This window comes from Pelodiscus sinensis, chromosome 2, assembly GCF_049634645.1.
Source record: "Pelodiscus sinensis isolate JC-2024 chromosome 2, ASM4963464v1, whole genome shotgun sequence".
Taxonomy (NCBI): domain Eukaryota; kingdom Metazoa; phylum Chordata; order Testudines; family Trionychidae; genus Pelodiscus; species Pelodiscus sinensis.
Window position 1 is genome coordinate 226138369 of NC_134712.1, and position 25739 is coordinate 226164107.

At 39.1% G+C, this 25739-nt stretch overlaps 2 protein-coding genes across 8 annotated transcripts in view; one reads left to right on the top strand and one right to left on the bottom strand.

The window, feature by feature from the left end:
- Positions 1 to 12601, top strand: part of ACBD5 (acyl-CoA binding domain containing 5) — a 47752-nt gene extending 35151 nt beyond the window's left edge. For 5 of the 6 annotated variants that reach the window (XM_075922554.1, XM_075922555.1, XM_075922556.1 and 2 more), the window contains 6 exons: positions 2557 to 2663; positions 4549 to 4810; positions 7596 to 7795; positions 8192 to 8242; positions 8515 to 8624; positions 10924 to 12601. In XM_075922554.1, coding sequence (XP_075778669.1) covers positions 2557 to 2663; positions 4549 to 4810; positions 7596 to 7795; positions 8192 to 8242; positions 8515 to 8624; positions 10924 to 10993 — 800 coding nt within the window. In that variant the 3' untranslated portion in view covers positions 10994 to 12601. Of the gene's footprint in view, positions 1 to 2556; positions 2664 to 4548; positions 4811 to 7595; positions 7796 to 8191; positions 8243 to 8514; positions 8625 to 10883 lie in introns of all 6 variants that reach the window. The other variant, XM_006115266.4, reaches the window with a different exon arrangement.
- A 3399-nt stretch (positions 12602 to 16000) lies between these two features.
- The window catches only part of MASTL (microtubule associated serine/threonine kinase like), a 28248-nt gene continuing 18509 nt past the window's right edge, over positions 16001 to 25739 (bottom strand). Inside the window, exons 10-13 of one of the 2 annotated variants that reach the window (XM_075922552.1) lie at positions 23150 to 23164; positions 19383 to 19496; positions 19196 to 19297; positions 16001 to 17912 (exon numbers count right to left, since the gene is read on the bottom strand). In XM_075922552.1, the coding sequence (XP_075778667.1) occupies positions 17755 to 17912; positions 19196 to 19297; positions 19383 to 19496; positions 23150 to 23164 (389 nt within the window). In that variant the 3' untranslated portion in view covers positions 16001 to 17754. The remainder of the gene's footprint in view (positions 17913 to 19195; positions 19298 to 19382; positions 19497 to 23149; positions 23165 to 25739) is intronic. The other variant, XM_006115264.4, reaches the window with a different exon arrangement.

The window sequence follows — 25739 nt, forward strand, 5'->3', positions numbered from 1 at the left end:
TTAAGTGGCTAACTTGAACTTTAACCTGGAGACATCAACAATTTCAGATTGAAATACTGCTCCATAATGTGTTTGGGAAAGGGAGTGAAGTAAACAAAGGATTAATTCCTTTGTTCTAGAACAAGAATGATATGGGTAATTACTCTAATTGTGGTTCTTTGAGATATGTATTCCACTGAGGTATGTGCAAGCTGAACCCAGAGAATTTATGTAGAAGCACCTGTAGAGGGGTAGTGCTTGCACCTCATGACCATAGCCTTTCCCTTGACTGTATGATGTGGTGCTGTTCTGAGCCTCCAATTTGCTTCCTTGAGTTCTAAGAAAAATGGGTTCCATGACCTACTCTGCCCACCTAGGGTTCCTGCCAGGGAGTGGGGGAAGCCTCTGTTCCCAGACCCCATTGCCTAGCAGAAGCACTGAACGGATGGAGTGAGGCAAACCCCTGTGCCTCGACCCCATTTCCCTGGCAGAAGTGCAAGAAAGAATAGAGGGGGACTGCAGGCAGAACGGGTAAGGAAAAAGACCCCCACAAAAGTGTAATCTGTTTCTGAATGTACATCTACATCACATCTTAAGAAAATCATGGTTACATTTTTTTCTTTAAGTAGATGCACATTTTTCATGTTTCTTTTTGGAGTAGATGCAACTGCATAAGAACAGCCATACTGGGTCAGACCAAAGGTCCAACTAGCCCAGTATCCTGTCTGTTGACAGTGGCCAATACCAGATGCCCCAGAGGGAGGGAACACAATAGGTAATTATCATGTGATCCCTCTTCTGTCCTCCATTTCTAGACAAACAGAGGCTAGGACACCATTCCTACCCATCCTGGCTAATGGCCATTGGTGGACCTAACCTCCATGAATTTATCTAGCTCTATTTTGAACCCTGTTAAAAGTCCTAATCTTCACCACATCCTCTGGCAAGGAGTTCCATAGGTTGACTGTGCTGCGTGAAGAAAAACTTCCTTTTGTTTCTTTTAAACCTGCTGCCTATTAATTTCATTTGGTGACCCCTCGTTCTTATATTATGGGAATAAGTAAATAACTTTTCCTTATTCTCCTTTTTCCACCCCAGTCCAAGTCCTTTTGATGTCTTTTCATATCGGACCTGTTCCAAACAACTAATCATTTTTTGTTGCCCTTTTCTGAACCTTTTCCAATGCCAATATATCTTTTTGAGATGAGGCGCCACATCTGTACATTGTATTCAAGATGTGAACGTACCAGGGTTTTACATAGAGACAATAAGATATTCTCTGTCTTATTCTCTATCCCTTTTTTAATGATTCCTAACATTCTATTTGCTTTTTTGTCTGCTACAGCACACTGAATGGATGTTTTCAGAGAACTCTCCACAATGATTCCAAGATCTCTCTTTTGAGTGGTTGTAACTAAATTAGTCCCCATCATATTGGGGACTAATATCATAAGTACACACTTAGATGACTAGCAAGCAGTGAGCACTTCCGCCCCTCCCTCCAAGAGGCAGGACTCAGACCTTGCTTGAATAAGAATTGTAGGGCTGCCCTTCTGAAGGTTGCATCCACCCTAGAAGATGTAGTAACGGCATAACAATTCATAAATGCAGGAATGGGTGACCATGTTGCAGCCCTACAAATGTCCAATATGGAACAATCACTGAGAATGCTTGTGCTGAATGAGCTTGTGCTTGCTGAGGGAGCGAAACTGAAGCAATGTTGTATGCAGTTATGATACAGAATATTGTCCATCTAGAGTTTGTCTGTGAAGAGACTTCTTGACACTTCATCGGATCCGCATATGACACAAACTGGCAAGGCAGAGCACAAAATAATTTGTTCTGTTCAGGTAGAAGGTTATGTATTGCCTGATGTCTAATAAATGGTGATGCTCCAGAGATAAATGCAGCTTAGGAAAGAGCAATCCCAGCTGTATTTACCAGATCACTAGGGGGATATCAGTCTTGCTTGAGAAGGGCCAGATGCAAAGGACACCCTGACAGATGTTCTCAAGAAGCATCTGCCACTGTAAGGAGTCCAGGATCAGGGGGAAGGTGGACCAGTCTGTCCAAAGAAGTGTTTTATAGTAAACTGCTGCCAAGCCAAATTTAGAGGGGGAGAAAATGTAGCCTTGCAAACCGGAGCACCTGCATGCAAGTGGACATGTAGCCCAAGAGTTTGATCCATGTCTGAATTTTCATGGAAGGCTGAGATTGCAGACTGAGGTAGAAGTGACAAATTGTCTGAAAATAGTAGGTCTAGAGAGATCTCAAACTGCAGAGTCTATTAGGGCCCTGATGAACTCTATTTTCTGTGCGTGTACCAAACCTAACTTCCTAGTATTTAGGATACGACGCAAACAGTTCACCAAGCACAGTGACCAGGGAGTTTCAGCCTGTTGTAGTTTTATAACCTATAACTATGTAACTCTTATTCTTAATCTTTAATCTATGGTGCAAAATTACCACATTCAAAATGTTGTCAAGTGTATCTCACTTGAATATTGAATCATTTCCTTATTTTTTGTCAGAATTGGCCTTGTATTTATTGTTTGGGCATGTATCAATTATGCATAGGTGCAAATGAAGACAGCGTTGAAGAGATTTCAGGAATTCAGCACTTGACAAGTGATTCAGACAGTGAAGTTTATTGTGATTCTATGGAACAATTTGGACAAGAGGAGGTAAAAATATTTCAGACTAAGGGGTACATTTTTAAAGTGGAATGTAATGAGTTTCACAACTCCCTGTTTATTATGAACAGGAGCAACAGAAGATGTGCATGGATTACTTAACGCTCTACTGTAAAATGTGTGATCTTCCTTTTTTATTAGAAACAAATAATTTAAATAAATATTCTAACCACTCCTTATCTAAATAAAATCTCATTTTATCCTACTATCTGAGTGTCTGAAGGAAACACTGTTATCTCAGCTCTACATTTGTAAAATTGAGATACAGAGAAACTTGCCTAAGCTCATATAGTGAGATTATAGTAGAACAAAGAATTGAACCCAACATTTTCCAAATTCTAGGCTTGTACCCTAGCCATTACATTACATTCCTATCTAATTGTTTTTATGGATCCTGGAAGATTCCTTTCATCTTGTTACCAGCATCACCCACTACTAAAATTCGCTGTGGAAGGTGGTATGGCAGAACTGTTGCAAGCTCCCTTACACAGGTGATTTTCTAACTAAAGCATATATGGTTTGAGCTTGCTGAAACACTTTAATTATATGGATAACTTGGCATACTATTTGCATGAAAACACTGAACATTAGAAGTGCTTTGATCATCCCAATTGAAACATTAAAAAAAACTCTTTTGGAGGGTACTCTCTGAAAAAGCCAAGTATAATTTTTTGACATTGTGAAAGATTTACCAACAATATAGCGAAAGCTCTGAAAGTATAAGGTTTATGAATTATAGCAAGTACATTTTCAGATGTAGTTGTGGGTATGTAAATAGAGATGGCATGTAGATCAGTGGTTCTCAATCAGTTTATCATTGTGGGCTGAATATGTAGTTGTGTAATGTGGGCCGCATCCCCACAATATATATATGCTACCTGTATGGCACTGAGAATGTCACATAGGCTGCGGTTTCTGGGATATATGACACTTTGAGTTCAATTCTGAACTTGACCAGATTTTTAAAAATATCCAGTCAATTTTTGGGGTAATATCACACTGCGTTGGCCGTTTTGTTTGGCTCATGTACTTCTATAAGTCAAGGGGCTCAACTACAGATAAGTGAAACCTTTCCCTCAAACTGGAGAGGATATATTACATGTCTAAAGAGGAATCTGTACAAACTGCCATATGAACTTGGGAATGAGTTTGTAATGTAGCTGCCATCCATTTCTCAGGCCTTTATCATGGCTTGCCTTTCAGCAGGTGTACATGTGTATAGTTTAAATCCTATAGCATTGCAAATTTAGAGAGGATAGTTGATGAAAGGCTATTAGCAATGATTGTTTTGTGAAAGGTGTAAGCTGATGGCCAAATTCTAGAACAAAGAGACATATCTGCAATTTAATCGCTGCCTACTCAAGTTGGCTAATGTGATTTTGCATTCTGACAAGATGCAGCCAGCAGTACTTTAAAGATATTTGATACAATATTTATCTATTTTTAATAATCAATTATTTATAAAAAAGGCACATAGGTTTTGTTTTATTTCCAGATGGAATGTTTTGGAATTTAAATTATACTTTAAATGTAATTATAATGTTTTAAATATTTAAAGCTTTTTACAAATTACAAACAATAAACCTCAACACCTCTGAGCTGATAGGTAAACAAGTTATCCCCCTTTTACAAACAGCTATATTAAGGTAAATCTCCTCTAACCTCTAAAGTAGTCTTTCTAACCTGAAAAGGACATCTAGAAAATAATATGAGCATCCTATAGGGTGATAATTACTTCTATTGAAAGCAAAACTTTAACAGTGGTGAACCTCCTAAAAAAAGTAAAAAGAGTATACTTCATCTTTTTATTTGACACCTGTCAGATTTTACAAAACATACACTTTAAGATTAACAAAATGCTGCCATTATTTTGTAGCCCTTGGAAATCATTACATCAGCCAAAGGATCTTTACAGCATTCATCCCATTTCTTGGAAGTAGATCACAGTCATCAGTTGGAAAATGCTGTTTTTTCTGAGCATGCTCACCTGCCCGCTGAAGATATAATGGAGGTAGCAGTTGAAGGAAAAGGTGAAGTCAAGTGTGGTGGAGAAGATGGCAAAAGCAGTGATGGAGGCCCTCATAAAGAGAAGAAAGGTGGAGAAAAGGTGGATTTCCATGGAGTACGAAGAGGGAGAGGTACTATATGTGCACCGGTTGTATTTTTCTCACTATATTTCTACATACAAATCAGCTGAGACTGAGTCATTTGTCAAGCAAGACTGAACACTGAGGCAGCCATTCTGTGTAATGTTTTCATCCAACCTTGTTCCATAACTAGATTAATAAATATCACATCCCTAAATTCCAGTGGTAAGAGTACTTTGCATTTTATTTATAATAAGAGTCAGAAAAGAATGTTCTTGTACTGGAGGATGTTTGAGTTGGCCTCATGAGCTTAATACTGGGACTGTTCTGGTTTGGTTTACCTTGAATTCCAAGCATCACTTAGAGCACTCTTCTGTTTTATAGGTGTAATCTTGCACTTCGTCATCAAACCAGATCTATAAATGTAGAGAAAGGAGAGTTAGTTACAAGGTGCATTTTAAACATCAACATATTTTTATTGTATCTGAATCGAGCACTTCATTCAAATATTCATTTTTGGCATTGTATTTGGTCAGTTTTTGGTCATGATTATTTGCCTTATTTATAATATATACTAAATTACTAATATATGAGGTAGTCATTTAGTAGTCAATATCTTCAGTATATGAGGGACTCCCCTACCTCTTACTATGTGTGTGGATTTTAACAATATTGAAGACTATAGTATGGAAACAGCACTCTTTTAAAAACTTGTATTTTTACACAATCAAATATCTGCCATTGGCCACATTTAAACCAAATTTAAAGCCACTTTGTTAATCGGAAATCTGGAAGAAATATCTATGAATAATAATTACAGGTTACTGAAAACACTGTAAAATGAGAAAATGATCTGACATGTAGAAATGCCTGGCTGAGTTTTCCTGCTAATATAATAGAGTTGTGTGCTTTATTTTTCAAAAAAGTACAACAGATGATTCTTTCACTTTTTCCAAGAGGCACCAGAAACTATCCTTAGCAGCAATTATTAAGAAGAATCCTGAAACATTGCTAGATTGAAAAACTAGAATGGACATTGTATGGGATTATTTATCCTACTCCCTTTCACGATTGCTACTTCCTAGCAGAACCTTAATAGATTTACCACAAAAATATTAAGTTTAATGCAAATGTCTAACTTTTTCCACCTCCTTTGTGCTTTCGTCATGGTCTCAGATTGGGCAAAGGGCTTGCTACTTAGCATTGGGAAGTTTGCTCAAACGAGGATGCAGCTTTCATATTCATTATATTCAATTCCATTCTCGTTCCCATTCCATTGTTCTATAAAGTTTCTTTATGCGCTATCCAGCAAATCATGGAATCATGAATATCAGATTATTGGGATGACTGTAAATGTTTATCCTTGTTCCACTCCATCATCAGATTTGTAAAACTTAGTTCTGGAAGCATTAAAGGCTGTAGCATGGAGAGATTAAACTAGAGGGCTGTGTCTAGACTGGCAAGTTTTTCCTCAAAATCATCTGCTTTTGCGGGAAAACTTGCCAGCTGTCTACACTGGCCGCCTGAATTTCCGCAAAAGCACTGACGATCTCATGTAAGATTGTCAGTGCTTTTGCGGAAATACTATGCTGCTCCCGTTCGGACAAAAGTCTTTTTCCGAAAGACTTTTGCGCAAAAGGGCCAGTGTAGACAGCAGAGATTCCTTTTCCGCAAAAAAGCCCTGATCGCGAAAATGGCGATCGGGGCTTTTTTGCTGAAAAGCGCGTCTAGATTGGCCATGGATGCTTTTCTGCAAAAAGCGCTTTTGCGGAAAAGCGTCCTGCCAATCTAGATGCGATTTTCCGAAAATGCTTTTAACGGAAAATGTTTCCGTTAAAAGCATTTCTGGAAAATCATGCCAGTGTAGACGTAGCTGAGGAGTCATGCTACATGGGAGGACAGTGAATAACCCCCGAGACAATATTGAACAAGGAGAACATATCAAGAATAACTGACAAGGAATGTGGGGAAAGCAGAAAATTCAAATAGTCTTTTACTTATCTGCAAAAATTGTGGCAATTGGGAGACAAGAAGTAGTAAAGATCAAAGAGCCAAAGAAGTAGAACAAGTGGAAACATTTGTGTATCTTGAAGGACTAGTATCAAAGAATGAAAATTGCAAAGATGCCTTGAAAAGAAGAATCAGACTAACCACTACTGCATTTAGAAAATTCTTCAAGATCTGAAAGATTAAGGACATTTAGATAAGAATGAAAATCAGCATATAGAGACATATGTTCTTCAAGCATGAGAAAAGCTGACAAACATAATGAACAGGCTGAGAGGAATACTGAGTATAAAAACTAAAGAAAATTAAAAAAAAGAAGTGATGATAAGAAAACAGCTCAGGCAGGAAATAATTCTGTCCTGGAAGAGTCAAGAAAGACCACTTTGGTGGTTTAGATTTGTCAAAAATACATAGTGATACATACCTGAATGCAGGGAACTAAAACAGAAGAAGACTAAGAGGCATTGGATAGACTGACAGAATAAAAAGGTTTAAAGATAAACAAAGTCATGAAGCTGGTAAAAGAAAGTGGTGGAAATATTTCATCTGGCCCCATCATTGCTGTTGAGTTGACTCACAGGAATCAAAGATCCTGCAAATGATGTTTATAGTTATAGATCCTTTACTGTAGTACCACAAATACTGCTATAACAACATCTTTTGTATGGGTCTTTTGTATGAGAATTTAGAGTTAAATCTATAGAGGTTACAAGTGTTCCCCTTCATTGAGGAAGTGAGAAATGATAAAGCAACGTAACCAAATATTTTCATTAAAGGTAATAGCTTCTGTCTGTTTTTTGTTTGTTTGGTTTTTTTTTCAAAAACTTAGGGCATAGGATGCAGCCTCTGGGCGATGGTGCTCAAGGTGGACAGATAGGGAGTGGAGGAGATGGAGAACGCTGGGGGTCAGACAGAGCACTGAGGGGCAGCCTCAATGAACAAATTGCAGTAGTGCTCATGAGGTTACAAGAAGACATGCAGAACGTGCTTCAGAGACTGCATACACTGGAGGCACTGACAGCCTCCCAGGTAAAAAATTGTCCAGATTATATATTTTTTTCTGGAAAGTTATATTTAAAGAAAAATGTACCTCTGTTGATTAACTAGCTATGCCTTGAAAAGCTCTCCCAAGGGTATATTTTGGATAGTTTCTATGCTTTTTAAGAGAAGAAAAGAAGGATTAGGTCTGTAATCCAAGTTATTAAAGAAGTTTATTTTATTTTGCAACTGTGAGGTCTTGTGTGGGGTTTTAGCTGTATCTAGTCTTCACTATAATAGAGTTCATGTGGCTTTTACACATTAAGTCAAGTATATTGGTTGCCTCTTCAGTTGCAAGTCAGTGCATTCATACAGAAATTTGTATTCATTTCCATGTGAGGTCAGTGTACCATTTTAATACCCATTAACCTTGGTTTGTATTTAAAGGCAAGATCACTGACACTACAGTCAAATTTACAACCTGCCTCACCTGTTAAGGTATGTTTTCATATTTGTAAAAAGGTATGTTTGGAACAAGATAAAATGACTTCAGATTTCTTACATACTTTAAATTCTGATCCTTAAACTAGGAGTAAAATAGAGCTGCTATAATCCAGGCTCTGAAGAAATTATTTAATAAATTTCCTTCTGCTATGCAAGTGTTTAGTTTTTTGCACTTTGACACAGTGGCATTTAAAGTGTATGTATGTACTATAATCTAATGTTGTGGTACAAATTAGTGACCACAGTTGGTATTTTATTTTGTTTAGAGACCATCGTGGTGGCCCTTTGAGATTTCTCCTGGCACTTTAGCCTTTGCTGTTGTATGGCCCTTCATTGCCCAGTGGTTGATGCATGTATATTTTCAAAGAAGGCGAAGGTAAAGATTGATTTGTATACTTTTACTCAACAGAGCATGTGTTTGTATATTTAACATTTCATTTGTTAGACATTACAGTATTCTACTCATAGGGATGATCACCAATGAAGATTTTGTTTTCATACATAATGCTGAGCATATTCTTGCATTACATGAAGCTTATATAGTGTCAACAGAGGACATGGGCAGTGTCAAAACATTAAGTGGATTGACAGCTAGTGCCCCTAAAGAATCCCACATTTTCTTGAGCTTTCGCTATCCTGGAGATGACCTGCTGAATATTCCACTTTATGTACTAAAGAAACTCCCAATGCAAAGAATGGGACACTGAACCTAACCATGTATCAGGGCCTTTGGAAGAGACAGGAATAGAAAGATGTGATCTCCTTTCCAAAGCGGAAAAGAAAGGATGTTCAGCAAGAGCTTTAAAATGAACTACCATAGCTTCTCCCTTGCAGTGGGGAATTTAAGGGCATTTTGAGGAAGTGACCTATCTAGCTTTATTCCCCTGCAAATTTCTTCAGCATAGGAAAGTAGCCAAGCTTTCTGCATGGGCAATATGAACTTAACTTGACCTAAGCATAAGCCTTGCACAAAAGGAAACACCATACCAATTTCAGTAAGTATCCTTATATATCTGAGGCTGGCTGGCTCTTCTCTGCTTGATGTCCTTAGGCTCTGTGGCCAACAATATCCTCTTGAACCACCTTTATTGTTATGCAGGAATCTCTGGTACATTCTTGTTGTTCTGCTGTTGCCTAGCAAACAGATTTCTCCCTGTAAATGTGAAGATGGTTTCTTTAAAGAACTCTAGAGTGTTTGACGTTTGGTTTCCTATTCTAGCTACTTTTGCTGGTCATCTCATTTGTACTGGAATTAATACTTTTATACTGATACCCAGTACATATTTTTCAATGTTTTGAATATCTTCCTGTCTGTCCTTTCTTGATCAAGTGATCTTGGGCTTCTTTTCTGCTTCCTTTAGCTAAATGAAGTAGTGTTGCTTTAATTAAGAGTAGTACCCTTCAAACTCTACTTAAGCTCCTCTATTTCTCTTCTCTATCTAAACATGGAAGGCTCAAATTAGTGTTTTCTAAACACCAGATCCAGACTCAGAACTCACTTGCTGATTGCATTGTCTTAGCATGGTATTCTTCTTTATCCTAACCTCTTTATTCCACATCTTTCTGCAGATCTCTCACTAGATTTGTGCTGAATTATTCTTTGACCAAACTACATCTGTACTTTAAAAAGTGGCCATTATTCACGCATTTCGCCCAAACTTGAAATGGACACTGTGAGTTAAGGGGTCACTTCCCCAAATATAAGAATAGTACATTGGTATTACACTGTCCTGAGATCATTGACAACAGGCTTTGTTCTATTATTTGTATACTAATTTAAAAAACAATCCAAACAAACGAAGGCGCAAGCTTACTTGTTTAGTGTAAGTGCTATATACTGCCATGTGGCAGATCTGTGCCGAGGATCTTAGCTACAAAGTAGTGAGGGGCTGGACATGCTGCATAATGGTGGCATTTTTATTCTCCAGAGGATTTAGAATTCAGAAATTATCTGAATTGCATGATCTTCTAATCTAGAGATATGTTGCTAAGATGATCTGTTTGGGGAGTACAGAGGTGATTGTGTTTGGAAGCGATTTTCTTTCTTTTCAGTGGTGAAAATGTTAAGGGCAGTTATGTGCTTGTTGGTGAGTTTTGTGGTAATGAAGGAGAAAATGTGCTGCTATCATGCCTATTTTTGTATTTTGTTTTAATGGAGAGATCTTCTAAAATGTCAGATTCTTTTGAGATATAGCTACAGCCAAATATAATAAATCTATGGATTATGTTGGAAAAAATCCTCTCCTTAAGAATTTTTATTTGAAAAGAACCCAGGCTGGTCTTGGGTAAATTAGGATAAATTTTTGGCCTAATCGCTTTGGAAAAACAACTGACCCTTAGTACCTGTGCACCATTCTTAAACTTGATCATCTTTTTCTGTTTAATATACAAAAGTATGCTGTGAAGAAATATATGATGTATGCAAAATAATAGAGAGGGCATTATACCTAATTTCAAGTAATTGTGGGATTTAACATGTAATTAACTTCATAATGTTAATTCTTTGTGTTCACAACATGCTGTTTTGAGTGAAAAGTCATTACATAAGTAAGTTTTAAGTGGCTGCACTACCAACATTTTTTCAAAGGCTAAGGAAATGGGGTTAAACTAATTACATGTTTGGTTCCTCTTTTAGAAAACTGAACTAAGAACTTAATTTTTGATTTCACTTAAAGACTACTAGAACTGGGAAAGCCTGGAGAGAGAAGGAATTCACATGAGAACCTCAGGACCTGTGATGGCTAAATTTCCCTTCTGTTGTAGTAATTTTTTGCACTACGTGTGAGTTAACCACTTAAGGACTAACATTATTGATACTTGAATGATCCACTGCTCCTAGGTTACAAGTAAAATGAATTTAATTATCCCGCCCTTAAACCACATGAACCTTAAATTATTAACTATTATTTTGGAATGGATTCCTGCCTGGTCATTCTGTGGAGATGACTGATTTTTCTTATGGCAATTGATAATAAAGTAAACAGAAAAAAAACCCTGTGTATATATAGAATAGAACATTTGTAAAACTGTAACTTTAAAGTGAGGATGATTTTGTAATTGCAGTAACTCAGATTTATTTCACTTGTTCCATATTGTGAAATCGAAACAGTGACTGGGCAGACAGTATAAGTTCTGTCTACATAATTATATGGTAGCTAAAAAGGCTGCATATAACATTGTCGCTTTGAAGGGCTCAACTGGTCTGTTTTGCTGATAGACAGATTTGGGCTAAATTTCTTTGTACAGCAGTCATCGGTGGAGTCAAATATTTGACTTGATAATCCTGCCATTTATTGCACTTCTATATGTACCCACTTCCAAAACCATTTTACTCTTAGCAGGCAAGCATCTTGCCTGTTAGAGACTAGGTAGTAACAAGGGGATTGTTGATTATAATGTTGAGACCGTCTGTGCTGTAGAAGAGCCAGAGAGAGAGAAGATGCACTGAACGATACATTCATACAGGTATTTCTTTACTGCTAACAGGTTACATTTTAACAAACATACAGTTTATGCACACCGTGCTTTAAAATACAAGATAAAAATTATCTACACCCCGTATTTGTAAGATTTTACAGGTTAAAGTAAATTTTATATTATTTTAATCTAGCCCCAACATCTGTGTAGCCTTTCCCACACCAAAACCTACTGGAGAGAAAACCCCTATTTCCATATTTTCCTTGTATCCCTCCACTACATCAAAATATTTTCCAAGATGTTTATTATCCTAATTTTGGTCCAGATTTTCCTTTCCAGTGATATTTGTTCATACATATAAATTGTAATGATCAATATAAACATGTGAATATAACAATTTTGTGAAGTTTGCTTGGTCAAAGCATGCTTTGCTGTTTGATTTAAAAAAAAAAAGTATCTAAGTTACATAGCCTAAAGCTCTGGAAAAGGGGAGCATTATATTAAGATTACTTTTTCTTTATGAAGTAAGAAATCAGACCTAGACAGTAAAATGTTTATTTTGCATTTGCAATGAAGATAAGAAAAAATTCATTATGCCATAATCTACATTTAAGAGATGAATCTTAAAATTATCCTGTTGTTTGTTGTCATTCTTCATTCAGAATTATATGTTACAAATAATTTATGGGAAATGTCTTTTGGGATAAGACATGCTTTCTGCCCTGTACAGTCTCTTATTTTCGAATTTTTGAAAGCACTTTTCATACAAGTTATACTGTATAAAACAGATGTAATTATAGGTTTTAATGTTTCTGCCTTGCTTAACAGAATATGATTTTAATCTTGTCTTTAAGTACTTTTTAAAAAAAGAGATTTCTTCCTCTTCTGATCTTAGTCTTTGAGTTACTAAATAAAGTATCAGGAGAACATCTCTGATATCATGTCCTGACAAGCTGTTGTTTTGGTGTAACACATAAACAAACCTCGCATGAATGGAGATGCTGAAAATGTGTTTAAATTAAACTAATTAGACAATGGAAATTTTGCTATGGTTGAGATTTTAGGCGTCTCTGAAATTATTCTGCCTGTACTTTAAACAGTTGATTGTGTCATTAGACAGTGAAAAAAATTAAGTGGTCATTGAGCAAGGAGAGACTACATTAAAGGCTAGTTACACACATTTTTGAGAAAATAGGATTGTGACTCTGCCATCACTTACTGCATGTATTGGTGAAGATGACCACACACATAGTACCATTTGCATCTCCCGGGGTATTAGTGTATGCAAAAAATAACTCCGTTCACTCTTTTTAAAGGCCTCTAACAAACGTAGAAACATTCATCACAATATCTGCGTTACTACTGGATTATTATGCAGTCAGTACATAAGTGTCTACCAACCCTCCCAAAGTGACATTCTGTGGAAAGAAACACGTTTTAATACAAAGCAAAACCGTTATTCTACAGATGCTGCTTCCCTGTGCTCTTCCAGCATTGGCAGTGTAGGTAGATATTCCTCACTAGGCATGACTATAAACCTTATTTAGGGCCTAACTTACAGGGTTAAAGTGGTAGTTTGAGACTGGACCTTCCCATGTTTTCTTTTCTATGAAGGCCTGTAACAGGCTCGTTTTTGCCACTTCACAGGGTCAGAGAGATTAGCTGGCAGGACATGTGACAGAAGTTAACTCCTGAGAGCCTTTCTAAACAAATCAGTGTGGCTCTGATGCCCTGCATATGCTACTTCAGCTGGCACTGTCCAAATGTTAGCTGATAAAAGCCAGTTGGGTTTGGAGAAAGTTGTTTTCCACTTATTTAGCTCTCATCACAGTAGCTATATAATCATGCAGCGGGGTTGTACTTCCAGCATGGAGTGCATAGTAGGAGCCAAATCAAGAGACAGCTCCTTGCTATTTTCCCATGAATGCATGGGAACAGTGGCATTTACATACTGATTTCAGAGGAGGAGACAATTGCAGAGGCAGGTGGTCAGCAGATGATTAGAAATAAAACAAGCAATTCTTGGACTCAAGGAGATATGAAACCTACATATTGTGATTAGGCGACGCCTGCTAGATCTGACATACGTAAGGAAGTCATAGAAGGCAAAAGACTTGGGGACCCTGTAATCAAGGTGGTAGTGCTTTTCTATCACCAGCTTCTTTTCCGTCCAGAGCAGCAAGAATGTAAATGAAAGCCTAGGCACTACCACTTGTATAGAATAGGCCTGGGGAGGATAAGGGGGTGCCATGTGATTGGCCAATGGCTCAATGCCTACAAGTGAAGGGGGCAGAAAATTAAAAACTACTGCCGGGGAGAAGGGTAGAGTAATTTATAAATAAGTATTTGAATGTCTTAGACTTAGATAAAACATTGTAAATTGAGTCTTCCTCCTCAGTGACATTACTGACCCACCGTATTCTAAATACTTATTTAAATCTAGTGGATTGGAGGAAGGGTTGGAGGTGGAAGCAAAGCATACAGCACTAAACTCTCAATTGTGTATACTATATAAAATGTTCAGATTGGTTCTTTTTTCAGTCTCAGCAAGATACCTGTTTCTTAGCATATGTAAATAGTGCTCCTCAGAACTTTAAAATATTTTCATTATATAGGTTTCAAAAAAGTATAAGAGGAAAGTCTCAAAAAGAAATTGAAGGTTGCATGTAAAAGAGGAAGTAGTATAAAGCCACTATGAAACAAACTGGTAAGAAAGCATAGTGCTAGGTGATGGACCACACAGTTTTATAAGGACAGGTTCTAGTGCTCAATAGAAAACAGTAAAATGTTTTATTGTACTAAAATGAGCTAAATTTAACTCATGAACAGTCACAGAACAAGAGAGTCCACTGAGCTCCTTTGTAAATGATGGTGAGTGAATTCCAAAAGCAACTGGAGGCAGAGTTGACTTCTCACATATGTGAGTGGTTTTAAGAGGAGTCTGCAGTTACTAAAGCCTAGGCTTAATTAGCAAAGGTACAGTCAATATTTCAAAGTTTCTTGGCCTCAACTGTCTGTGCCATATATAGATTAACAGTATCTCAGCAGTGACTAGGGCTATAAAGCTAAGTGCCCAAGATGTGACCTTTAACTACAGAGATTTCAGTGGACTTGATTCTACTTCTTGATTTTTTTATTCTATACTTAACTCAATCTAGTTGACACTAGCTAGGATGATATTGAGGTCAGCTGGAAGCTTTGAATTGTGTGTAACTTAAGGAACAGATATGGAATGCATGGAAACCAAGGGGCCTGAAAAGAAACTGCTGGCCTATGTCCAGTGCACAAACGACCAGAGGTAGAATTCCACAGCTTCTGCATTCATCATAGATGAAATAAATTACTAAGGGGAGACTGAAGGCCTCAAAACTTTTTACTTTGCTTCAGAGTCATAGGAAAGGGTAACGGTGAATCTTTGAAATACACCATAACGAATAAAACAAACTCTTTTTTGAAGTCAACATGTAATACTTAATGCCATTATAGCTGGATAGTAAAACCTACATGAAAGTCAGAGGCTATTCATATTATGCCACTGTTCAGACCAAGAAAAATATGATCTTGTTCAGCAATGTTTTATTGGAATGCATACTATTCCTCTTAATACCCTACTCTTCAACTTGTCTACAAAACTTAGTGTGTAACATTTCCCAGTTCTGTCTTTATTTTGACTTGCAAGACTATGGTAAAATATATAAACATCTAAACTCTGTTCCTTGAAAGTTTTTGAAACAACAGCCAGATGTTAAAGTTTTTGTTTATACATGTTTTACAATGGTTTGATTTCTAGTTTTATATTAATGTATTAGACTATGTAAAAAGACAGTTAAGCCTGGCAAATAGTTCTGTAATTCATGATGCACATTGTAATTAATTTGAAAAATATTTAAATAAAAGCTTATCAATTTGTGAGCCTTTAAATTATACAATTTTGGGTTTAAATATTTTCTTGATGAATACAAGCTGGTACATTCAACAGAAAACCTAACAAAACCCTTGCTATCAGCATCAACTAATTATGCTAATAGATAATTAATAGTGAACCACTTAAATATTAGTTTCAGTATTAGTTTGAATACTTTGCTAACAGACTTATGGTGCACTATATCATCTCTCCATAAAGAAGGCTGTATTTCCCATTAAAAATTAGCACTCTCTCATCTAACTTCTGAAAAACAAAACTAATCCCATGACATTCTCCAAGGCTGTACTTCATCTCTGATTATTATTTTTTGAGAGTTTGGAACACGTAGATACAAATGCTACATTTCTTCTCTTATGATAAAGAGCCCATTAGGATCTGCAGTTTGTTTCAGACAGAAATAGTCCTAGTAATTATGTGCAGTAATAAATGCATATTTATTCAACATTTAGAGAACCATCACTATTAATTGCTGCTACATGCACAAACTAGATTCAGTGATCTGCAAATATGCAGAAATTGGAAAACCATTCAGTGAATGGGTTATAGTGTGGTTTCTGACATTGCAACATTCCTTAGTGTTCATTATACAATGTTTTCACAAATCCCAACATCAATAAATTACAATCCAAACATTGTTACGAATTGTCAAGACATTAGCTATGATTTTGTAATTATTTGCAAGTGTTTGATTTTGTCTGGCTTCTAGGACAAAACATAGGGCATTTCTTCTCTCGCATACCCTTCTTGGCAGTTTGGAGCATAGAATCTGGCAGCTCTGATTAATCCACACTCCATTCACTAGTCTTGTGGACCAGGAAGCATGAGATGTGAATGGTCATCAATTCATTTGCTTTGCCTGAAATGACAATTCCATGTAGTTCTCTGAAAAGCCACCCAATAATGGAGTGCTAGCATAGCTCTCAGTTTTGGGATATAGAAGCTGGATTACACCATGGAACAGTATGAACCTTCTACCCGTCCCCAAGCAGACATTGAATTTGGAAACCAAAAACATTGTAATGCATTGAATACAATTGTAAGCACTACAAGAAAGAATTTTTAATGATGCTTCTCATCTAAGATAAAAGGAAACAGTTTAACCAAACCAAAAAAAAAAAAAAATATCAGGCATTATAAGAAAAAACAATCTCTATGCATTTTCCCAATATATTAAAATACAGCTTACATCCCTGCAAAGATCCCTGATTAAAATGTTTAATACTGAACATCTTAATTTTAACTCAATTTTATTGAAATTGAACTTCTCAAATCAATTTACAATACATTACAGAGCATCTAATATACATAATTCATATTTTGATTAGCAAACAGTTTTTTTAACATCTGGCAGAGTGATACAGGAAAGAAGCCCAATATGGATCCTTAGTTCTTCTACATTTAAAATAAACAAGGGGTCACTAAAATACTGTTTAGTCTATCATCCCATAATGCATTCAAAAATCTCCTCAGTATTACAAAAGTGTTAGCAATTTTTTAAAAAAAGCAATAAGCTTCCTTTACTCTGTGCAGATGCCAAGGAAAAAGCATTGGCAATAAACACAGCTCAGTTTTACAACACAGATACCTCAGCAGCCGAGGGCAGTGTGTGACCTAAGGATGCCAAAATATCTTTTTCCTCATCCCACTAAGGAATAATTCAGAGGGATAAGATATTTTACAGTGCTCTGAAACCTACAAAATTTTCACTTTTGTTATGGATGCTGCTCCAAATTGGTCAAAGCTATCCCAAATGTGACTATGAATGTATTGAACCCAAGGTAGATAATTAGCATGCATTTTCTGCCCCCACTCAGTTATGTTTAATTGCAAAATAGCCCTTATAAATTGGAAGTACTCCACAGCAGCAATAGAAAGGACAATGTTTTGCCAAGTGTGAAAGTGTCATTACTAACTTTACAAATACATACTTAGGCTCTCAATAAAGTGCAGAAAATATGATAAATAAAAAGAACAAGAAGCCATTTGTAATTAATAAACATTTTGTATAGTAGTTTTGTTTTAGAACAGAAGAATATACAAATTAAAACCACACTGATCAATTATTTTAAAAAACTAAGTTTGGTAAGAAAACCAAGGCCAAACTAGTGTTAAAGGGTAGTTTACAAAAGTGCAAAACCATGGACAAAATTCCATTTTCTTGATACTATAAGCTAAATCCAGACACAGTCAGATGCTGAGCATTATTTCTAGCTTCAAAGTAGGAGGTATCTGTTTCATCATCCGGCTGAGGTATGAAAGGCATAGTTTGATTCTGAAGATTATCCCAGTCTACTCCATGAAAGAGAGGATGACGTTTCAGCTCTAAAACAAAAGTTTGCACAAAATATTAAGACTGATTGATCACAAGAGAACAATTTAGCCACCTCACTGACATGCCAGTTATTAGCTGTTTTGGGTGTGTTTTACCTTTCTGGATATTCAAAAGCCTACACTGTAGGGAATGTGAACAACTAGTCAACCATCCAATAAGCAAATGCTTATCAGGTAGTCGACACCCTAGTCGACTAGTTGCTTCCTCTCTTGCTGCCTGTATAAGCAAGAGGCAGTGGGGGGCGGAGGCGAGGTAGGGGAGACAGGGAGAAAATGGGGCGCTTCAAAGCAGCAGCACCATGTGGAGCCCAGGCCCAGACCCTGAGCTTCACGTGGCGCTGCAGCTTTGAAGCGCTGTGTGCAGCCTGGGGCGAGCTGCATTTGGCATTTCAAAGCGGCAGTGCCGCATGGAACCTAGAGTCTGCTGGGGACTCCCCGCTGACCCCAGGCTCCACACAGCGCTGCCTCTTTGAAATGCCGCAGAGAGCACTGGCCCAGTGCTTTCACCTTTGAAGTATAGCAACAGCCCTGGGGACTCTGTGCTTTAACACTAAAAGGCTGGGAGACTGCCTGAGCCCGTTATTAGAGGATTGTTAACAGCTCCCTTAAAAAGGTGTGCTACTGGCAATAAACTGAAGTCTAAGTTGCTTTATCAAGAAAGGAACTTTGAACACTTGTGTTCTTAAAATCTACTTCCTGTTTTTTAACTTCTCAGCTGAAAATATCACTGAGTGACAATGGCAGGCCACCAGCACCATGCGATGTAAAAAAATTCCTTGGATTCCCTCAACTAGGCTTCTGACTTATGACAGGGAATCTGTTATTATTTACAATGGTTGCTGATCTCAGGAAAATGACAGAATAGCAGAGATCTTGGCAGATGGTCTTTAATGAAGCTAAAGAGGTACTTCTGTTACAGTTGCAGGTCTTCACAGAATTTAAGGCCAGAAGAGACTATTAAATCTTTTAGTCTACCTTCATTAAATAACTGCTTTTAGGAAGAGTTGAATAGATTGTACTTTGGTAAGTTAAGCATGAACGATTTTAAACTAACTGCAAGCAGCATGAACATATAACCAAGTAAAAATCATTATTTGCTTTCCTTATTCAATAGCATAAAACCTTTTATCAGCACAGTCTACACAAGTAGCATAGTAGATACCAAAGTCTGCAATGTCTAGCACTCAAGTTCAATGCTAAAGCAGGGACCATGACATTTTAAAATATCAAATTTATCAAAAAGGTAAAATGTGAAAAGTTTAATAAATACTGACCCTTCAGTCCAGCTCTCTTTGTAGTGTCAATGGTTAAAAGAATATCTATTGTATTTTGGGCATTGCTGGACAACTGTTCTTCACCCTCAGGCCAAGGAATATCTACAAATACAAAAAGACAGGCTTATCACCAGTTCAAATAGCACAGCAAAGTTTGAATTCCTTAGTTTCAGTGAGCATGAATTACCTCTTTTTAAAATGTTCTGGAAGACTTGTTGTGGCGTTTCATCATTAAAGGGTGGAATTCCTGTTAAGAACTCAAACAAACAAACTCCAAGAGCCCACCAATCTACTGCAGGACCTGAAAAGGGGAGAAAACAACGTAGCTAGCATAAGGAAGAAGTTGTTCAATAACCTATACTGTAACTTACGCACAAAGGGCCAACAACACTCGCAAACAAAATCATTTAAATCCTAACAGTGGCAGAATTTTGGAAAAATTAAGTCCTGAAAAGCTTTCTGTGAAAGTTTAGTATGAAACATTGAAAAACAGACAAAACTTAAGTTGTTCTCTAATAATTCTGGCAGGAAATTTAAAATTGTTTACTGTAAGAGGATTTTTAAAAGTCACTATATTCATAGCTTCATATTAATATTCAGAGTAACATTTATTGAGGGCAGAAGAGTGTAGGACTAGAACAATTGCAAATTCTTGTACATGTTAGTCTGTCTATATTAGCAATGAGCAATAATCAGTCTGTGGGCCAGACTTGGTTCACCAGAATTAGTCTCTGGCAGGCTGCTGCTACTTGATTTACCTGTACCCCTGCAGATTAGCAATGTAAGAAACTAGTCGATTGACGACTCGTAAGCCTATGTTCATTGGGTCTACACAAGTACTTGACTACTCTATTTGCATCCCCCGCAAAGACCTGGGATGAGCCAGCTGTTCTAGGGGCAGCTCAATTGCAGCTCCACACTCTATCTGTCCCACACACCAGGCTGGCACCACTCTCCCGGGAGACCCACTCATGCACTGCAGGTGGAGAAGTGGCCAGGGCTGCCCAGCGCTGGGCCAGGAGCCGAGGACTGAAGCCTGGCCAGGCAGAGTGCAGCGGCCAGGCGAGCTCAGTGCTCCCAGACCAGGCTCAGGGAGATGCAGGGTGCCAGTTCGGTGGTGCTCCATGGTTGGGTGTCCTGTGGTGAGCCAGGCCGATGCCGCCAGTGGGGCTGTGTGGATCCCTGGACTGGGCTGGCAGCATTCAGGGCTCCATGTGGGCTGGGCAGGTGGGGGCAATGCCTCTGGCCAGCCTGGGTGCTTGGGGAGCCTCACTGCACCCTACGGACAGCTGGGAAGATGCTCCAGCAGCTGAGTTGATTCTGTGGCTGGGCTTGCTGCTCGACTGGAGCAAGCCCAAGCTGAGTATCAGCAGCCCTCTGAGCTCATGGGCAGGGACCAGAGCATGCCAGTTGCCAGGGCCTTGTCCTGGGCAGGTGCTGTGTGGCTCAGCCCAGGCACGCCACAACCCAAAGGGGCAGAAGCAGGGTGAGTGCCCGAGGGCTGAGCGGAGTCAGGCGGCCTGGCCTCCACTGTCTGCCTGCCCTGGACCTGCAATCCCCTGCTGGGCTCTGCCTGTCTCCTGCCCAGCCTGTGCAGTGCCTGAGTGCTGCTACCTGGTGTGTTGGGGAACCCTGGCTCCAAAATTACTTTGGTTTCACTCTACAGGCCTAGAGGCGTAAATAGGCAGGTCAAGTGCCCCTCTGCTGACCCAGCGCTGCCTTCCTGGAGCCTTGCTATCCTGACCGCAGTTGCTTCGGCCCTTCAGCTTCCTTGCTCAGCTTCGGGATGTGCGCAGTGGGCAGGCACTTGCTGAGTTTCCCCCATGCCACCAGAGACCGGACAGGAAGGCAGGAGTGGGGGTGGTTTAATGAAATGCACTGGGAAGTTGCATCCCAAATGAAACTCACCCGTGGGCTGACAGTCATATCCAGGAGTAACTCCCGCAGTGGCTCTGCAGTTTAAATGTAGTAAGAACCAGGTTGTTTATGCATCCGGCTCATACTACATTTAAACTGCAGAGCTGCAGCAAGGGGTAGCTCCCAGAGGCTTCCAACCCTATCGACTAATTGTGTAGTCAATAGAAATTGTATGACTATAGGATTAGCTGATTACTCGTTTCTTAACATCCCTAATACAGATATGGGTGACTGCAGCTCCTGTTGGCCACAGATCACCACTCCCAGCCAATGTGAGCTGCAGGAAGTGGTGTCCAAACCTGCGCCACTTCCTATAGCTCCTACTGACCAGCAACAGCAATCTGCAGCCAAGAGAATATGCAAGCACCTCTACCTGCAGAAGTACAGGTAAATAACATGCTGGTAGTCGCAGGGGCTAAGGCCTCCATCTTATTGCCCATTCCTGGTCTATAGGCTCTCTCATATAGAGTATGTCTAGACTACATGCCTCTGCCAACAGAGGCATGTAAAATAGGCTACCCGACATGCCATGTTCCATGAGGCATAAGGGAGCAGTTGACAAAGGCTTCTCCTGTCGACCAATCTGCATCTTGACTCACGCTGTGCCGACGATCAGTTGAGCCGGCACAGTGTGGTGACCGTTTTTATTTTGATGAAGCCGGGGTATTTAAATCCCCACTTCATTGACTATGTCGGGTAGCCTATTTTACATGCCTCTGTCGGCAGAGACATGTAGTCTAGACATACCCATAAAGTGCTCTCTTGTGGTAGGAGAGAGAATCATTTGTAATTTCTCATCTACTCTGGAATTCAAGGCTGAATGAATTTTGTAATTCCACATATTACCTTATCACATAGGTTGTCTGAAGCAACTTCAGAAGCACAAAATAGATACTGATTTTCAATAACCTAAACCCATTTTTACCAATACTGAGCAGTCTATAGAGATGCATCAGCATGCAAGAAAATGGATTAATGTTCTACCATTCTAAAGTTTAATAGGGCAATGCAAAGCTACTTAACTGTTCCCATGTATTTCTAAATAGTTTTTTCTGGGCAGTGAACAGGCTGTGTTAAACATGTGCAGTCAACCCCACTTAAACAAGCAGGCAAAAGCAGTCCAGACACCACCAAAGAGTTGCATGCATTCTGTTTTCTCTATCTTTAAGTCATGTCCACTCCGCTTTATAAAGAATAATACAGGATTCACTTGGTGCAAAGAGTGGTTTGCACAGGAATCCAACCTTGTAAAAAGCGTGTGTGGTTTTTTTTAAATTCACCTCCAAAGTAAAAAGGAAATGCTTTTGATAGTTTTAGCTTTCCTGTATTTCTATCCTACTGTCTTAATAAACCAACCACACAGGTCAGTTATATATTTCCCAGTTGGACACAGAATCAGAGCACCTCTCCCAGCTCAGCACACTAAAGCAATGAGATCCCATCCACTGCATCCAGTATACTTGGATGGTTAGGAAAAATTAGAAACATAAGTCAAAGTCTAATAAGATCACAATTTGGGACAAAATACTAAAGAACAAGTTTCATGGTTTAAAGACATACAAATCATTTCAAGTGTTCTGATCACAGCTCTAAGTAGAAATTAATTCCTATCATCTATTTTTGTGGCAAGAAAGCCAAATATTCTTGGACATCTCAACATTTCTAACCACAAACAAATATTATGAGGTGGCCCAGTATAGCTGAGAAATTTAACCCAACCAGTCATTCTGACTGATAATTTTTTACCATCACCTTCTCCCATTTTGAAGCTTACTTCTTGATAGAGAAAAGGTGTTTAGAAGTGGTGTGTACTGACTTTAATGTGAAGGGAGTAAGTCGTGTCCCTGTTGCAGGCTACTAGAGGCTATACAGTTTCTCTATAATTTGTCTCATGTAGTATCATGCATTACATATAGCAATACAAAAAAAATCACATGTGCAATTTCTTTAGCCACATAATTTTACTTGAAAAATGTGATCTAGTTATACTTTGACTGTTCATAATTTAGTTGAACACCCCTTTACAGTCAAACTCACCAGACATCAGAATTCCTGTATATAAAAAACACAATTAACCATATTAAGATTGCAATAAATTACTTATTGTAAATGCTCATATTAAATATTATCAATTATGTTTGATGCTGCAGAAAAAAGTATTTTTTGCTTGTTGCACTGTGGTACTATTCTGAGACATTAACTAACTACAAACTTTTTTTTTTTTTTTTTTTTTTTTAAAAGAGTTAATCTAAATATGCTTCAGGAAATTTAGAGAGGCGCAAAAAACAGTTACCTACTAAGGATGTAAGCAACTAGTCGACTATCCGATAAGCATAAGCTTATCGGATAGTTGACTAGTGATGCGACTAATTGCTTCCCCCCCCTTCTGCCTCTATCAAAGAGAAGGCGCAAGAGAGGGGCACGAGCCAGTGTTGGGGGAAGCCGGCTTAAAAGCCTGTTCTCCCCCCCAGCACTGTCTCTGCAGGATAGCAGGGAAGGTAGAGGCACAGCAGGCAATAGCGCAAGCGGGGACTGAAGCAGTCTCCACTCGTGCTGGTTCTGCTGCAATTCTGCTTTTGAAATGTACAAGAGCCCCTTGCGGCTCTTGTACATTTCAGAGTCAGGTGCTGCAGGGAGGGTGGGGCCAGCAGGGAAGTCCCCCGCTGGCCCTGTGCTCCCTGCGGGGCTCTCTTTTGAAAGTACAAGAGCCCCACTGGGGCTCTTTCAAAGACTGAGGTGCCACAGGGAGCCTTGGGCCAGCTGGGGACTTCCCCACTAGCCCTTAGTTCCCTGAAGAGCTTCTGCTTCTTAAATGTACAAGAGACCTACTGAGGCTCTTGTACATTTCAAAGGCTGAGGTGCTGCAGGGAGCACGCACCCAGTCCTCTGATGGCCCCACAATCCCTTCAGGGCTTCTGTGTGATAGGGCTCTTGCTACAGTTCAAAAGCAGAGGCTTCCTTATCGACTAATTGAATTATTAATGGAAATCACATTGACTAGTTGATTAATCTAAATTTAACATCCCTATTACCTACCTTCTCATAGCTGTTGTTTTTCAAGATGTGTTGCTCATGTCCATTCCAAGTAGATGGGTACACACTGCCCACGCAATTGTCAGAGGTTCTTTCCCTAGAGCTGTCTGTTGGGTTGGCTGAGAAGCCCCTATAGTTGGCCTTTATGGTGTTGTATATAGGTCCCTGCTGACCCACTGCCCCTTCAGTTCCTTTTTGCCAGTGTAATCTGAGTAGGTGTCTATCCGATCTCCTAGCGCAGGGGTGTCCAAACTTTTTTCAAAGAGGGCCAGATTTGATGAAGTGAACATGCGTGAGGGCCGACCATTTTGCCTGACATTCTTTGAACCATTAAAATTAAATGCAAATTAACTATTTTATGCAAAGTTTATTGCAAACGGCACACTTTTCATTTCGTCACATAGATGACAAATCTAAACAGGTGTTAAATCACTCTGCCTATCATATCTGAAGGCCAGATGAAAAAAAAAAATCCAGGAAGCTGAAATATATGTCAGGAACATTGTAAAGTACATTACATATTATTGGTAATAAAGGTTGTCTGTCAACTTTTAAGTTCAAAAAATATGAACAGGAACATAACACCAAGTATACATGTTGTGTCCAAATACATTTATAACTGATTTAGACCAACTGACATTAACTGAGATTTTACAATGTATTCATCTCAATACAGATGGATTCGTTGGGGGCCATAAAAGATAGTTATTGCCAAATTACCTGCGGGGCCGTATTAAACCGGAACACGGGCCGCAATTGGCCCGCGGGCCGGACTTTGGACATGCCTGTCCTAGCGGGAGGGTGGGGGTCTTAGAATGGACATGAGCAATACATTTCAAAGAGTAACAGTTACAAGAAGTTAATTTTTTTTCAAGTGTTTGCTCATGTTGATTCCAGGTAGGCAATTCCCAAGCATCTCATAGAAGGGGTTGAAGTTCAGCAAGTTGAAGATTTCACTACCGTTCTGCCAAATGTGGCATCATCTCTGGCCTGCTCTATAATGACTTAATGCAGCAATAGGCAACCAAGACTAGAGAGTGGGCCACATGAATGGCCCTCCATTTCAGAAGGCTGCATGATTGAAATCTAGTGATGGGTAACCTGTGGCTCACTAGGGTTCCACCTAGGGATGGTTGCCAGCTAAACATCAGCCTTATTGGGTGATGCTTATGGTAAGTGGTGCCTGAGAACAGCTCCATGCCTGTGGCCTGCCACAGATGGAGGGCTGCTCCAGTGTTCAAGCTCTGGAAGGGACGGGGAGGAGGGAGATGGAGCACAAATTGGCAGATTCATGGTGCTCCAAAAGTGCTGGGAAGGAGGGCGAAGAGTAGAAAGTGCAGGGCTCCAGCACCTCCATGTGGGAGAAGCATGGGGGAAAGCAACAGAGAGGGGGTGTGCGAGCCACAGGTGGAACTTCACAGGCCACAGGTTTCCCACCACTGGTGTCATGTGATGTAATGGCGTGGACTGACAACCATGTCACTGGCCCTGCAGATATCTTTAATGGGGACCTGCACCAGGAACACTGCCAAGGATGCTTGTACCCTTGTGAAGTATACTATCTATGCCAGGTCAGGTATCTTCGCTAGCTATA